At 39.4% G+C, this 17397-nt stretch overlaps 1 protein-coding gene across 1 annotated transcript in view; it reads right to left on the minus strand.

The window, feature by feature from the left end:
- LOC126278270 (juvenile hormone esterase-like) overlaps nt 1-17397 on the minus strand; it is a 51861-nt gene that overhangs the window by 19601 nt on the left and 14863 nt on the right. The window contains exons 4-7 of the mRNA XM_049978273.1: nt 14417-14567; nt 11249-11434; nt 5331-5506; nt 1571-1736 (exon numbers count right to left, since the gene is read on the minus strand). Of these exons, the coding sequence (XP_049834230.1) occupies nt 1571-1736; nt 5331-5506; nt 11249-11434; nt 14417-14567 (679 nt within the window). The remainder of the gene's footprint in view (nt 1-1570; nt 1737-5330; nt 5507-11248; nt 11435-14416; nt 14568-17397) is intronic.

A 17397-nucleotide genomic window follows, 5' to 3' on the forward strand; every position in this document is an offset into this window, starting at 1 on the left:
CAAATGGCTCTGAGCACTATGGACTTAACATCTATTGTCATCAGTCCCCTAGAACTTGCAACTATTTAAACCTAACTAACCTAAGGACATCACACAACACCCAGCCGTCACGAGGCAGAGAAAATCCCTGACCCCGCGTTAAGTGACCTTAAACATTCATTGAGACCTACAGTAGTCTGAGCTTAGCAGTTGGTAAGTTCTTCACATTAGTTAGCTGTGTTTTCTCGAACAGCAGTCACAGTAACATAACTATTGAAGGGGATACATGATTCTACAAAACCAGTCCTACTAGGAGATATCTACTTTAATGTATCATACACGCATGTCATATGATTCAAATAACATATGTAAAGAAAGAGTTCCACTAGTTTGTTTATAAAACTGTACATTAAGCACTACATTTTCCGAGCTTAGCTCATTTTCAAGTAGTGATTAATAAAGTACAATTTTTAATACAAGCTGGTGGGACGGTGCCTCTCTCCAGCTTTGTCAACGCTGTGGTGTCCACCCAGAAGAAACTGGCCATAAGAAATTTAAATAACATATTTCTGGTTGATCAAGGCTTACTGATGTAAGAAAATTAGTTACAAAAGTGGAATTGTCGCACAAAGTACATATAGTTTCATACTCAAATTTAGGGATGTTGCGAAAATGGACAGTCCCTATTTGGTTCACACAGGGAAGGTTTTTATTTTTTTTTTTATACTCTTGTGGCAACTACGCGAATATTCCAAACAAATAACGTTTCTTCCTTCCCGGACTTCATTTTTACGTACTTTTAGTGTCATTAAAATTACTAAATGGAGTCATGTCAAATGCTTTAACTCGTAATTTTTATCGAATGAAAAATTCGCACAGGGGTCAACAGTCTTTTACGGATAAGTTAAAGAAACAGGAAACTATGAATATCTGCCTTCTGGAAGAAACAATACTGCAGGCAAAAGTAATACGGTCCAGCAGCCATCCACAGAACAACGTGCTATGAACGGACGCTACTCTCCCGTGTCATCGAAATCTGTAGCCAATGTGACGTGTATTATGGAGCAAACAAGGCATCAGCGAATAGCGTCAAGAACAACGTGATAGGAACGGACGCTACTCTCCTGAGCATCGAAATCTGTAGCCAATGTGACGTGTATTATGGAGCAGCCAATGCATCAGAGAATAGCATCAAACGGTGTGAACACTGTTGTTTATAATTCTTCCGGGTTATGTGGCCGTGGTCCATCGAATACACGGCCATATAACCCGGAAGAGTTACCAACAACTGTACCATCCGGTCGTCAAAGCCTTCACTCTATGGTGTGAACACTGTCTCTGACTGGTGGTGAGCGGCAGCGTTCTGAAGGTCTTCTCATCTGCATTTTGAATCTCTCTACTCTCGACTATCAGACGTGGTCGCAAGCAGAAAGTGTTACTTGAGTGAGAGCCATTGTTTACCGAGTGACAGTACGGAACTTCTTAATCTGCTACTGTCGGCAACAGGAATATCGGTTCATCTCCATTATAAAGCGTTCGTTTCGAAGTACACAGCAGTGAGTCACTCGAGGGACTGTTTGGTGCCACTTACCGCCCTGCATCTGCAAGTTGTACTCGCCAGTGGTTACACCGGTGAGGAGCGGCATGTGGGTGTAGTTGCCTGCGGTAGCCCACGCTCCGAGTCTGCTGTGGTCCGCCGTCATGAATGCCCCCTCCGCTTCAGGCTCTATGGCGATCATGAAGCCCACCCCACAGCTCTGAAACACACAAAAAGACATAAACATAAAATGGCTCGCCAGAGGGGACATCTAATATCTAGTCGTCTACCAAATGTTCTAGCTATAAAATCAGGTCAAAATACACTTCGATATTTTTTGATACTTTATCGACATTTTGTAGTAATAGCCAGATTTATAGTTAAAACTGCTGCGTGGATGCGGCGATGATCTTGTTAAAGCAGCCAACTGTTTGTACGAGAACACACGGACCTCGCACTGAAGGCCATGTAACGAGGACTACATGTTAGTCAACAGAATATTTCTGGATGTATTTTTATTTTTTATAGCTTTCTCTTCCTTTATTGTCTTTTCAAAAGAGATAAAGAGAGCAAATTCTTATTCATTTTGCAGATTGCAAGAGGGGTAACCTCTCCCCCCCCCCCTCCCCACGTCCTGTTTTTCCACCACTGTCATTACTGCATGTAACGTATATGCAATCTTAAGACTGTGAATAAAGATCTGTTAAATTTAAAAAAAAATTCGAACGATATTTAATACATTATTAAACAACTAAGAATTTATTCACTAGTCGTGTATAGAGTCACTTCAGTTGCACAAAATTTCGTATTGACCATGGTGTAGATATTCTACTGAAGATTTCCCTAGTGCAATTGAAACAACGGTCAACTGACAAAATATGCAACCGAAGTGGCTGAACACACGTCTCATAAGTAAATAGCGAACGATTGCTGGATCACAGCCAATAAAATGTTTATTTAAGAATTTATTTTTGCTGTGCGTGCAATATGTGATTCCATCCCGCCGGAGATTCGAGTCCTCCATCGGGATTGGGTGTGTGTGTCTTTGTTTTGTTCTTAGCATAACTTAATTTAAGTAGTGGGTAAGTCTTGGGACCGATGATCTCAGCAGATTGGTCCCTTAGTTATTCACACACATTTGAACATATGAACAACATGTGATTAGAAAAAGGACCTCTTACATTTGTCATAAGAATTGAACATCAGATGTGTGGTAATTAGCAAATATTTTTGAATTTGATATTTAAAAGGTGTAGATACTCGAACTGAGCTAAAAAGTGCATAGGGAGATCGGTAACAGCAATCCATGGATTATCCACATAACATTCTCGACCACCGTCGAAAGAGCCACGCGATAAATCGGGAAAGTCACCTAAATTTTAGTTAGTTAAAGTTCCTAGGAAATCTTCAATGTCGATTTTGTCCGAAATTTTTGAGGGCTGAGTTGATATTTGAGTCCTGAACTTCTCGTAATGACACTGTAAATACAAAAAAAACTACAAAAATCCCACTGACGAGCGGTCGACTTGTAAGAAAAATTACGTAAAAGTTATGTACCGATCGTGCAGTCAACGTAAAGGATCAACAGCACACAAAAATCATCTGAGAATTAGTAATTACTTTAACAGATGGACAGAAATACAAAGACCTACTAGTATATGTCGTTGTCTCATAGATGTTTAAGAACACCATCGTTTCGGATTTGTTGAAGTTTTCTGTGAAGGAATGGCTACATGCTGACCAGTTAAATAACTAGAGTTTTGTGAAAGGAATCGTATTCAAAAATCCTGATTGCTATTCGAGCACATACCGGTATTATCTGTCCACAAATGCTTATATAGGGTAAAAGATTTGGCCAAGCACAAACGAATTCAGTTTATCTCCTACGCTCTCATTATTTGCCATCATCTTTCATTCACATAGGGAGTGACCAAATGTTTTTATTGGTGCTCATGCGCAACAGTGATACTAAGTAATGAACAGCCAAGGCAAATTTTGGTCCTACCATTACATTTAACTCTGTTTGCTTAGTGTAAAATTGAGACTGCTTATTCTTGATCAAATTCATGACAGGGTAACAGCATTGTTAGGCTGTTCGCAATGTGCAGTGGCCTTTTTTACGGAGTTGCCTGCATTAGTCTTTAAGCATGTTTATGTTTATTCTCTCATCACTAGAGTCGACATTTATACGTACAGTGATGCTAATGATTTCAGGCACTCTGTGATATTTGCTTTCCAGTTGAAGTTATGGTCGACATCGACCCCCTAGGAAATTTGAATATTTACTCTTACATATTTCATTTAGTTCTTACTTTAGCAATGTTGATAATGATAAACACTGTGTCTTTTTGTCCTTATTTACTGAGAACCGGATCTATTGTTGTACCTCTGTCTCCTCCTTAGAACGCCATCTCATAACAGAGGTTGGTGACACACATAGTTAGCTCTGATCTTAACAGTGAAGGGTAGAAGGCTTTTTTTGGCGTAGGTGTTTGCATCTTCAAATATCTTTCAACCACTATTCTCTCCGATTGCTAACGGACTATCCGCCAATTGTTTTTCCTGCAATAAAGAATATTTTTTGTCCCTTGCTCTTAAAAATGTAACCCATGAATTGGGTCTATGTGTGTTTTGCAGTATGAAGTAGAATTTCTTTTTTAATCCTATAAAGGAGCCCGGTATTAGATATTTTCAATATTTCCTATGGGGCTTTATTATGATGCTTGCCTCATCACCAAAAAGCATCGCATGTAAGTATGAGGCTGAATGGCATTTATGTATACCAAGTGAAACAGTAGTCCCGATACTGAACCATACGTTCCACCTCAGGAGAAGATGCGTCATCAGAATTGCATGAGACATTAGGCGTTATCCTTTGATTATATTTAATGACGAACTACAGTTGCAAATATTCAAAATTTAATCCTGAAATTCAACTTAACTGTAATAAGTATAAATGTACTATCTAAACCGGCATATGAAATTTTTTCCCGGACTGGTCTACAACCCCAGGCTTCCCGCTTATGAGCGGCAGGCTTACCACTTACGCTTTAGATAGTAGACATACAACTATGAATGTTAAGTTGAATTTCAGGAATAAATTTCAAAATTTGGAACTGTAGTCCATCATCAAAGACAAATACAATATTAGGTGACGGCGGGCCTATGACAAAAGTGACAACGACGGCTCGTCTTGATTCTAAATCCTGCACGGGAAGCACGAGATGTGCGACTATGGGTAAATGGGTTAAAAATCTGTGAGAAGGAATAGATAGGTTTGTGATATATGTGGATGTTTGGATCGGTGCGGGGAGCATGCTTGGATAGCCTCAGTGGCGAGGCGACCGCTCACGGTAAGTGTTCCCGCCAAAACTTTCAATGTCACTTTAGGTAGTATATCTATAACTATTGTAGCTAAGCCTGAAGTTCAGGAATAAATTTCAATGACCGTTTGTTGCTTTGCGGAATAATATGAAAGGAAGTTCAAATTCAAATGGCTCCAAGCACTACGGGACTTAACATCTGAGGTTATGAGTCTCCTAGACTTAGAACTACTTAAACGTAACTAACCTAAGAACATCACACACATCCATGCCCGTGGCAGGATTGAAACCTACGACCGTAGCAGCAGCGAGGTTCCGAGCTGAAGCGCCTAGAACCGCTCGGCCACAGCGGCCTGCTGAAAGGAAGTATTTACATATTGTTACAGTAAATTAAGAATAAATGGTGTCTAATGGAACGCTCTGCGTGTTGTGCGGTTAGTTTCATTTGCCTGAGCTACACATAGCGGTGGGAATAGCTGTCAGAGGCGCACCGTGTTGTAGAGCGAGTTAGCCTCCACCGACTGCAGGAAGGTGAGCAGCTCCTGTGGATCCTCTGTCTGCAGGCCCAGCTCCGCACCGATGCAGAAGGCGATCTCACGGTTCGTGTCCGCGATATGGTCTCCGCCGAGGGCCGAACCACTCATCGAGATACCGGCCCGGAACAGCCCTGCAGCATACACGATAGAAGATCGGTATTTGCTAAAGGCAGGTGCCAAGTCGCGACAATGCAGACTGAAAAGTAAATCTGTTACCGGAGCCTTGCTGGACGCTGCCCCGAATTAGATGCAAATGAAAGTAATGTTGTTTCAGAACCTCTCACAATGAATTTCATTAATGATGCAATAATGCTCAACGATCTTCAGTCTGCTTTGCTCTTTAGCAGCGACGAATTGTTTGAATGAATTGATACTACATGCAGCAGTAATTTTTTTTTCAAGTTATTTGGGTACTATTGTACAGTTTCGGTCTTTGACCATCTACAAGTATTTTGAGAAGTGGAAGCAGCAAGCAGCAGCAGTTCACTACAATTCACAGACGTTAAGACATTAATTAACTTTTCGTAACTGGGATTCACACACATGTGAAATTTCTTGAAAGACATAATATTTACGCCAGTGACCGCTAAACTTTTTATTTCCACTGTTGCAATTTTGGCCTTAGGCCATTATCAAGTGCAGATGTTTTGGCTCTAAGCCATGTCTACTTTATACAAGCTGACACATTTATGTGTCGTTATCATTTGCTCTTATATACATTATAACATATATATACTTAGCAGCGTTACGAATGTAGATAACAGCAAATGGCAACGACATATAACCGTGTCAGCTTGTACAAAGCAGACATGGCTTAAAGCCAAAACATCTGCACTTGATAATGGCCTAAGGCCGAAACTGCATCAGTGGAAATAAGAAGTTTAACAGTCACTGGCGTAAACATGATGTCTTACAAGAAAGGTAAGACGTTAAATGCAGTAAAAAATCAGCTGATAAAGTTTCGTAAGGTTAAGAAAAACTTGCAGCACTGAATTTAGGAACAGCCAAGATTATAAAAGCAAAACAAATCTAGGATGAACTGTAAGAAACTTAAGGCAATAAAGGGAAAGTAACTTATTATGTGTTCCTTATCCATCACAATTTATGCAAGAAGCCTCGAAACAAGAAACCGCGAAAGAGAATAAAATTATTATTTCGTATTTGAGAATTTGTTTCCTTTATTACAGTCGTTCATCAAAAAGCTCTCCTCAGGCTTTCGATTTCGGTCAGTAGTGGCCATCTTCTACCTGTTTTAATTGTATTCTAGTGTAGTAAAGCCAGAGTTAAGGAAATAAAATCGATAGTCTGAGAACATGCTTTGTGGTCACAGACAGGAGTAAAAGAAACAAATCCTGCCCTTTGTGTATCAGCATTGCTGAATATCAATCGATACGAGATTAAATACACCTTTCTTCAGACGCGACCACGCTTCGTTAAGCATCCAAGCATTTGAAGTGTGACGACACAGATGAATGTTTAAAACTTGGCAGACTGATAAAATAAGGAATGATGATGTCCTGCGCAAATCAGAGAGGATAGGAATATGTGGAATACCCTGACAAGGAGAAGGGGCAAAATGATATGACATCTGTTAAGACGTCAGTATTTCCATGGCACTAGAGGTAACTGTAGAGTGCAGACAGTGTAGAGGAAGACAGAGATTGTAATACATCCAACAAATACTTGAGGACCTAGGTTTAAAAAATGGTTCAAATGGCTCTGAGCACTGTGGGACTTAACATCTGGAGTCATCAGTCCCCTAGAACTTAGAAGTACTTCAACCTAATCAACCTAAAGACATCACACATATCCATGCCCGAGGCAGGTTTCGAACCTGTAACCGTAGCGGTCGTGCGGTTCCAGACTGAAGCACCTAGAACAGCTCGTTCACGCCGGTCGGCCCTAGGATGCTACTGCTACTCTGAGATGAAGAGGTTAACACAGGAGAGGAATTCGTGGCGCACCGCATCGAACCAGTCAGAAGATTGAGGATTTAAAAAAAAAATCCATGGACTCAACAATGAGTTTTCGGTTGTTTGTTCTTCAGTGTCCTTCAGCGCTACTGCCGTGAAGGTGACCGACCGCGATCGCTTCGTCGATACTGAACTGTACGGTCACGTCTCCTAGCAATGTTGTTGTTGTTGTGGTCTTCAGTCCTGAGACTGGTTTGATGCCGCTTTCCATGCTGCTCTATCGTGTGCAAGCTTCTTCATCTCCCAGTACTTACTGAAACCTACATCCTTCCGAATCTGCTTAGTGTATTCATCTCTTGGCCTCCCTCTACGAGTCTTGCCCTCCACGCTCCAATGCTAAATTTGTGATCCCTTGGTGCCTCAAAACATGTCATACCCACCGGTCCCTTCTTTTTGTCATGTTGTGCAACAAACTCCTCTTCTCCCCAATTCTATTCAATACCTCCTCATTAGTTATGTGATCTATCCATCTAATCTTCAGCATTCTTCTGTAGCACCACATTTCGAAAGCTTCTATTCTCTTCTTGTATCATCCATGTTTCATTTCCATACACGGCTACACTCCATACAAATACTTTCAGAAATGACTTCCTGACACTTAAATCTATACTCGATGTTAACAAATTTCTCTTCCTCGTAAAAGATTTCCTTGCCATTGCCAGTCTACATTTTATACCCTATCTACTTCGACCATTATCAGTTATTTTACTCCCTAAATAGCAAACCTCCTTTAATACTTTAAGTGTCTCATTTCCTAATCTAACCCCCTCAGCATCACCTGATTTAATTTGACTACATTCCATTATACTCGTCTTGCTTTTGTTGATGTTCATCTTATATCCTCCCTTCAAGACACTGTCCATTCCGTTCAACTGCTCTTCCAAGTCATCTGCTGTGACAGCATTACGATGTCATCGGCGAACCTCAAAGTTTTTATTTCTTCTCCATCAATTTTATTACCTACTCCGAATTTTTCTTTTGTTTTCTTTACTGCTTGCTCAATATTCAGATTGAATAACATCGGGGAGAGGCTACAACACTGTCTCACTCCCTTCCCAACCACTGCTTCCCTTTCATGCCCCTCGACTCTTATAACTGCCATCTGGGTTCTGTACAAATTGTAAATAGCCTTACGCTCTCTGTATTTCACCCCTGCCACCTTCAGAATTTGAAAGAGAGTATTCCAGTTAACATTGTCAAAAGCTTTCTCTAAGTCTACAAATGCTAGAAACATAGGTTTGCCTTTTCTTAATCTTTCTTCTAAGATAAGTCGTAAGGTTAGTATTGCCTCACGTGTTCCAACATTTCTGCGGAATCCAAACTGATCTTCCCCAAGGTCCGCTTCTACCAGTTCTTCCATTCGTCTGTAAATAATTCGCGTTAGTATTTTGCAGCTGTGAGTTATTAAACTGATAGTTCGGTAATTTTCACATCTGTCAACACCTGCTTTCTTTGGGATTGGAATTAATATATTCTTCTTGAAGTCTGAGGGTATTTCGCCTGTCTCATACATCTTGCTCACCAGATGGTAGAGTTTTGTCAGGACTGGCTCTCCCAAGGCCGTCAGTAGTTCCAATGAAATGTTGTCTACTCCCGTTGCCTTGTTTCGACTCAGGTCTTTCAATGAACTGTCAAACTCTTCACGCAGTATCTTATCTCCCAGTTCTTCTTCATCTACATCCTCTTCCATTTCCATAATATTGTTCTCAAGCACATCGCCCTTGTATAAACCCTCTATAAACTCCTTCCACCTTTCCGCCTTCCCTTCTTTGCTAAGAACTGGGTTTCCATCTGAGCCCTTGATATTCATACAAGTGGCTCTCTTTTCTCCAAAGGTCTCCTTAATTTCCTGTTGGCAGTGTCTATCTGACCCCTAGTGAGATAAGCCTCTACATCCTTACATTTGTCCTCTAGCCATCCCTGCTTAGCCATTTTTCACCTCCTGTCAATCTCATTTTTGAGACGTTTGTATTCCTTTTTGCCTGCTTTATTTACTGCATTTTTATATTTTCTCCTTTCATCCATTAAATTCAATATCTCTTCTGTTACCCAAGGATTTCTACTAGCTCTCGTCTTTTTACCTACTTGATCTTCTGCTGCCTTCACTGCTTCATTCCTCAGATCTACCCATTCTTCTTCTACTGTATTTCTTTCCTCCATTTCTGTCAATTGTTCCCTTATGCTCTCCCTGAAACTCTCTACAACCTCTGGTTCTTTCAGTTTATCCAGGTCCCATCTCCTTAAATTAGCACCTTTTTATAGTTTCTTCAGTTTTAATCTACAGTTCATAACCAATAGATTGTGGTCATTGTCCACATCTGCGCCTGGAAATGTCTTACAATTTAAAACCTGATTCCTAAATCTCTGTCTTACCAATATATAATCTATCTGATACCTTTTAGTATCTCCAGGATTTTTCCATAACAGGAATTCCCATTTAGATAACTTTGGCCGCATTTGAAGAGCTTGTGAATATAGGACGTGTACTCAAAATTCCTGGCATGATTTTGCTTCTATACTTCTGTAATATCTTTTTGTAGGGAAGACAATAAACTAATAGTGGAATCTCAGTCCATTCTGCTTAGTGAATTCTGAAGCAGTTCATCAGCGATAAGGATAAGAGTAATTGGCGGTGGAGTGAAGAGGAACATCACAGCTTCCTGGATAATCACTAACTTTCAGCACGCTGGAGTAACTTGTGTCAGCAACTTCTGTTGATCAGTAGAACGAAAAACCAGTCGAAGTTTCAAATTTTCACTTTTTATTCATTTGATGACTAGTTTTGGGGCGAGAGCCATTTTCAGATCATAAAAACATAGTCGAAAATGGCACTTCCCAAGATGTCAGAAATGTGCAAATGGCATTTACAGTGCTCCAAATTATCTGTACGCACACTGTAAATGTTCATTGCACATTTTTGACGTGTTCGGAAATATCATTTTCGACTACGTTCTGATGATTTGAAAAAGGATCTCGGTCCGAATGAATCAAAAGAAAAAAATTGCAACTTGCCTGGTTTTTCCTTCTCCTGGATAATTGTTTTTATTGTCGACTATGTCACAGTTGCGACTCTGCTGTCTCTAATCCAAGAATCGCCTCATGCGACGACTCATGTTGTTCCCTTTTGTTTCAGGATGAGGTGAGTTGCATTTCAGTAGCGTTTCCCAGACAACGATAATCTTTGCAGTGGTTACTACGGTGATCAAATGAATATGAAAACACCATTCCTCTGTAAAAGCGTAAGAAAATTATGCCTCGAAGAAGAGCACGATGTACTGTTCCCAACGTTTGTTCGTTTCTGGCAAACCTTCCCTAATGTGAAAATTTTCCGGCACCCTATCTAAGACAGGATAATGTTGCTGACCGTCGTTTCATGGATCTGACGAAAAGCTCTGGTGGAAACACGTGTATTAAGTGCAGTATTGCAATATTTGCTTCGTCAGTAAAAGAAACGATGCATAGTTAGAATAAGATATTTAATCAAATGCGTTATGGTGATTGAGAAATTATAAACGTTTTCTCCGCCATATATGCCACCGAAAGATGTTCCTAATTCCGATTACAGTAAAAACAAATGACGTTACATAATACACTAATAAAACTTTAATGATTTGTTACTATGTATTATTGTAAATATTCGCGGAAGTAAACTTTTATTGGGGAGTGTAGCTTCGCAGATCCTCTTAAAAACAAACATGTTAAACGTGAGGTTTAAAGCGATTAATCTCTGGTGTTCAACAGGTGTCAAATAGATCATGAAATACGGCCGACACTCTCCTTGGAACATTTGTGAAGCAAGTAACGTGATTAGAATCTCTAAACCACTAGTCCGCGTTGACTGTCCACCAGATGCACCAACACAAAATTCGCGCAGGTTCTGAAACGACGACAGATGCGTACCTCTGGAGAGCGGTGAGTACATGTGCATCTCGACGCTGATACCGCCGGAACTCTGTCCGAAGAGCGTCACCTTGTCGGGGTCGCCACCGAATGCGCGGATGTTGTCCTGCACCCACTGTAAGCCAGCTGCCTGGTCTTTGAAAACGTTGTTGCCCATAGCGATCGGGTCGCTCAGGCTCAGCAGTCCTGCACAGCACACAAAACATCTCATATAAATTCAAGTCCCAATTTCACAACTTCTTTAAAGGTATAAAAGAAACTTTAAACAGTCGAACAAGAATAAGACAGATAAACGAATAATGAATTACACCAACATGAAATTTCACAGATTGCATGTGAGCTCTTACGAAAAATGTTACATGGAAAGGGAGACCTATCACGGAGCTTGGACTAAGCTGAACGTAACTAACGCAAAACTTACGAGGAGTAGTAAAAGGAAAAGAGACGATTCCTTAGCTTTCAAACTAAGTAAGAAACAGAAGTTTCAAGCAAGATTATATAGGATGGAAGAAATATTAAAGTTTAACGTCCCGTAGAAGTCGAGATGAATTTCGACTGAGCACAAGCTCGAGTTGGGAAAGAATGTAGAAGAAAACTAGGCAAAGTATTTTCAAAGAAGCCATCCCCTTTAGCGAATTACAAAAACGTGAGTAGCTGGACGCCGATTTCAATCGTTATCCACTCCAGTGGGAGTCCAGTGCCATATTGATGCGTAACTCGTTTAGATTACATAACACGGTCGTAGCAAGGAACGTTACACAAGTATAGAGACGCAGATAAAGAAGGAGTTCATCAACAGTATGTATACTGATACAAAATAGTTAAACGTTAGTAAGGAAGAAGTTACACTGTTATACAGTATACCGATTTGCGAGGAGACGTATTTATTTTAGATAAATTTAAGTCTTTGGGTGACAGTTCCTTAAACGGCTGTTTAATACGAAGAAAATTATGCAAACATAAAAAAACAAAGATGTAAATGTGAAACTCTCGAAACCTAAACTTGTCATTAGACATATCGAAGCATATATTGGAAATAAATGTCACTAGGTGAAAGTGAAATTCAACACAATGAATGCTGCCAGAAATAAAGGTAGCGGCTAGTTGGCTGCATAAGGAGGTAGATCAATAAACAAATGAAACTCAAATCGCCGTAGCTAGCAACGCCAATGTTGCGGTATTGAATCTACATAGGAAATATATCGACTGTTGCAAAGACTGCAACTTTATCCTAGAGAGATAGAACACTAAATGGAGGAATGAGAAGACTTAGGAATAAGAGAGGTGCCAGTGTTAAATACCAGTAGTTCGCCAACAACCAAACTAGGATAGATGTATGTTGAAAAAAAAGTCTTAGAATGACTATGTGTATTTACTAACAATAACGTTTTTATTCATTCATGATTCTCTTAAACCGCTCTTTACGATAAGCAAACTTACGGTAGAAGATAACTAAAGTGTATTGAGCATTGTGCTGGAGTGAACTAATGCGACACCCAACAAAAGTTATCGTAGATCAGAAATGAGCAATTGAGATTAAAGTACTGAAACTGGGCTACCAAGTACACTTACTTTAAAGAGATGGAGAATGGCAAATCCTCACACGGACTTTGTAAGAAATAAGAAACATATTTTTTGTGTTACACAGTGAGATAAGGTCGGCGGTGTAAAAGCGTGAATGTGCAGTGTCGTTCCCATGCATTTGGAGAGGGTTTTCCCAGAGTTCTCACATCAAAAGGCCTATGGTTTTTGATAGGTATTCAAAATTGCGGGTGCTGTGGTCTCTGTGACCATAGAATCGCTCTCTTTGAATCATTCGCTCACAGAAAGATCCGTATCTAAAGACTGGAAAATTGCTCAATTCACATCAATACCCTAAAATGGAAGAAAACGATTCATTGACATACAGTCAGCACGGATTCAGAAAATATCGTTCTTGTGAAACACAACTAGCTCTTTATACTCATGAAGTAATATGTGCTATCGACAGGGGATGTCAAATTAATTCCATATTTTTAGATTTCCACAAGGCTTTCGACACCGTTCCTCACAAGCGTCTTCTAATAAAACTGCGTGCCTACGGAGTATCGCCTCAGTTGTGCGACTGGATTCGTGATTTCCTGTCAGAAAGGTCACAGTTCGTAGTAACATACTAAAAGTCATCGAGTAAAACAGAAGCAATATCCAGCGGTTCCCCAAGGAAGTCTTATAGGCCCTCTATTGTTCCTGATCGATATTAACGATATAGGAGACAATCTGAGTAGCCGTCTTAGATTATTTGTAGATGATTCGGTCATTTACCGTCTTGTAAAGTCATCATGGCTGCATAATATTCTTTTTCCTCCTTAACAAAATATGAAATCGTTAACAATATTAAAGTGAGACTATAGTGCACGTAATTTATATCAAAGGCTCATCAGCTTTGTTATTATATACGGTACAAGGACACACCCCTCTTTGTGTCCAACTACCCTCCAGCTACGAGAAGTAGAGGGGATACATGTGCCTTTTCCTATACTCATTAATTTTACCGGAAATGAAAATCAGCAAACTGTAGAGATGGATATTTCTCAGAGGAGTGCCACTCATTTATAAAGGAATACTTAACGAATAAAAAAATATAGACATGAAAACAATATGTAATGTAAAGAGAAAAGAGTTATTCCCTAGTCAGGGGCGGAGTGTTATGTTATCCGATGCTGTCCCGACATTCAATAACGATTGCAATAATTACCGAATCTAATAGATGCAGATATCAATCTCATCTCTTGCGAACAGTACTGCATATACGCTATCCGTAGTCTAAATCGCCACAAGCAGAATCGCGAAAGATATCTTTTCAGCAAACTGCTTGGCTTCAAGCGAAGAGTAATCTTCTACAAAGGATAGGCTACTTTCCCACTAACGTCTACACGTACATTCCAGAAACACTTCACACATAATAGTAGTATGTGAACTGAGAAACTACAATTTTGTGTACACTTCTCGTTTCCTTGTTAACAGATCAATTAATTATGTGCTATTATGTGCCCGTTAACATAATTCTCTGAAGCATTACCATTAAACTGACACTATAAGGTTCGCGTCCAACGCATCGTGTCAATCATTTCCCCCACCCTCTCTAGTAATCACTTGACAGCGCAGCTATTTTTCGAAAGTGGGACTTACCCATAACCCCTACTCGGTAGTTGAGCAGAACGACAACGACGCCCTCATCGAGTAGGAAGTCGGGCCCCCACTGTTCCTTGGAGTTGCTGCCGAGGGTGAAGTGACCGCCGAATATCCACACCATGACCGGCAGCAGCGCATCCTCCGACACCTGTCGTATGTTGAAATACAGTAGGTAGTTCATACATACTTTCAGACATATGTTTGAATTTTTCAAGGGTAGACGGAAGGCAAAACCGGCTCGAATAATCGATTTCTAGTTTTATGGCCATTTGAAATGACCGCCATTTATTTCATAATAGTACGATAAGCTTTTCGTGAGTTATGATAGTTTTCCTGACGTTCTATGCTTTCTGTCATTTAAGTTCCTCGCCATCTGTTTTGCATCAAGCAGAGATAATGCACACGTCTCTTTCATTCCTTGCACGTTATTTCCTGCTTCTATTGTCCTATTGTCAAGGTTTCCTACCTGCATCTACTATCGATACTCATCGTTCCGATAGTTCTTGTTATTGCTTTCGAGCGTCGTAAAGGTAGTCTGACAAATGTTGAAATAGATTATAGAATTATTATGGCCTTGCCATAAAAAGAAATGTTGTTAATTTAGAAAACATGAAAAAACCGTATGGTCTATCTTTTTCCATAAGACATCTACAAATGCAAATCCTCAGCACTATTTTTTTCCGAATGATACTTACACTTGTTGCAAGTACAGGAGAAGTGCAGCATATGACAATAAACATTCCTTAACCGCAGCAGTAGTGAACGAAATTAAACCTAAGGTTAGAGATCTTTATAAAGAGACTTTCTTCAAGAAATGTCTTCACGCTAAAACGCAAGAATTAAATGAATGTGTGAATTCTGTTATTTGGACCCAGCTACCGAAAACTGTACTTGTTCAGATTACAGCCCTCAAATTAGATGTCTATGACGCTGTTTCATGTTTCAATGATGGTATAACAAGAAAACTAGATGTTTTGGAAGTATTGGGGATAAAATCTAGTGGGAAATTGGAAAATCATTGGTGCAAATAGGTAAAGCGAAAGTCTGTTAATCAGAAATTGCTAATATCAAATGCACAAAAGAAGCTAGACAGAAAATAACAGGGACAAAGAGAAGATTCGTATCATTCATATCATGCTCAGTATAGAGCAGGAAAATATTTGTCCAAAGTAATTCTCATCAAGATTTATACTGAAATTGCAATACTAAATTTTAAATTAATTTTCTCAATACTACGTTTTTATCTTCAGGTACCATTATTTTCCAACCTAATTTAGTTAGATATATGAAATTTGGTCAATTTATACTCAGGATGGTAGTAAGTTATTACAAGTAAATTGGGAAGCACAAACGCAACAGAAACTTTCACAATAATGAATTTACTTAAAAAGGTGAAATTTTTTTAGTGGAAGATTAAAAAAATTCCTCGAATCTGTAGTAGGTATTTTGTTCATTTTACGTGTAAATGCAGGCATATATGTTATATACGGTACATTAAGTAAAAATTTCATTTTCGTCTGAAAAGATTTCCTATAAATGGGTGAAATAGCATTGGCAGAATAGGGATAAAAATGCCTTCCGTCTCTCCTTGAAACAATCGTTTCTTACAACCATAATGTATGGTATACTGAAAACAATTATCAATACTGGTTAAAATGTTATTGGTTTTTAAGTCGTCACACCTGAAATAAAGTCTTCAAGCCTTCCACAACTCTCACCACCATCGACCTCAGTAGCGCAGACAACTGACCTCTATCACCTTGCCTACCTCACCACAGCAGTGTGGAGTTTTGACCACTGATAAGCATGGTGAAGACACTTGCAGCGAGCCTAAGAACTTTATCTGAATAGAGGCTGCTTCATTTTATCTAGCTATGCAGCCGTAGAACTCAAGAGAAAAAACTTTGATCATTATTATTATTTACTGGTATATTAAAAATAATCAATAATTACATCATTTCATACACACCATTCTTACACTACTATGAGCTTCCACCCTTCAAGCAAGTTGCGTAATTTTGTTTCAACAAATTACTTCACATTTATACGTGACTTAAACTTGTGTCCTAGTACGTGAGGAATCGTGAGCCTCACACCCATACTAGAAAATACATAGAAATTGTCCTTCCTCAAATAATGAGGGAACTGTCGATACGTGAGCAATACGTAAGGTGGCAGCGCGAAGGTAAAAAGATTTGTAATGTTAGTGCTTAATTATTTTATCACTTCATCGTTCATGCAAGTTCAGAAATCTCCGATTACAAAGAAATTTTTTTTTTGTCTTGAGTTTTCCCTGAACACAAGTGATCAGAGAACTTTTAAATACTGCCATAAGATCTCCTGGCTGCTGTTACGAACTTCAGTCCAAACGCCGGTCTGATGTAACTCCCCATGCTGGTCATTTATGAGTAACCACTGCTACGTCCATCTGAGCCTGCTAACTTTAGTAAACTCTTTGTCCTCTTTTAAAATACTGATTGCCTCCATTAGCAAATGGTTGATTAATTGATGCCTCAGTATGTGTCCCGTCAACCGTTCGCTTGTGCCAGTAATTCCATATTTCATTGCTCCAGGTTTAGATTCAGTATCTCCTCATTATTTATTCGATCTACCCATATACTATTCAGCATTCTCTTGTTGCACCACATTACAAAAGCTTCTTTTCATGCCTGAACTTGTTATCTTTCATGTTTTCCTTGCGTACGAGGTGACATACCAAACCAACACCTTCAATACAATATTCCATAACACTTAAACTTTCATTAAGTATTAACAAATTTGTCTTTTTCAGAAATGCGTTTCCTGCTATTACAAGTATGCATTTTATATCGTCTCTACTTCTGCGAACCTCAGTTATTTTGCTGCCCAACCAGCAAACCTCATCTACAACATTTAGTGTCTCATTTTTTAATTTCTATCCTTAGCGTCGCCTGATTTAATTCGACTATATTATGCACTGTTGTTGAGGCTCAACTGGT

The sequence above is a fragment of the Schistocerca gregaria genome, chromosome 6, assembly GCF_023897955.1.
Source record: "Schistocerca gregaria isolate iqSchGreg1 chromosome 6, iqSchGreg1.2, whole genome shotgun sequence".
Lineage (NCBI taxonomy): Eukaryota > Metazoa > Arthropoda > Insecta > Orthoptera > Acrididae > Schistocerca > Schistocerca gregaria.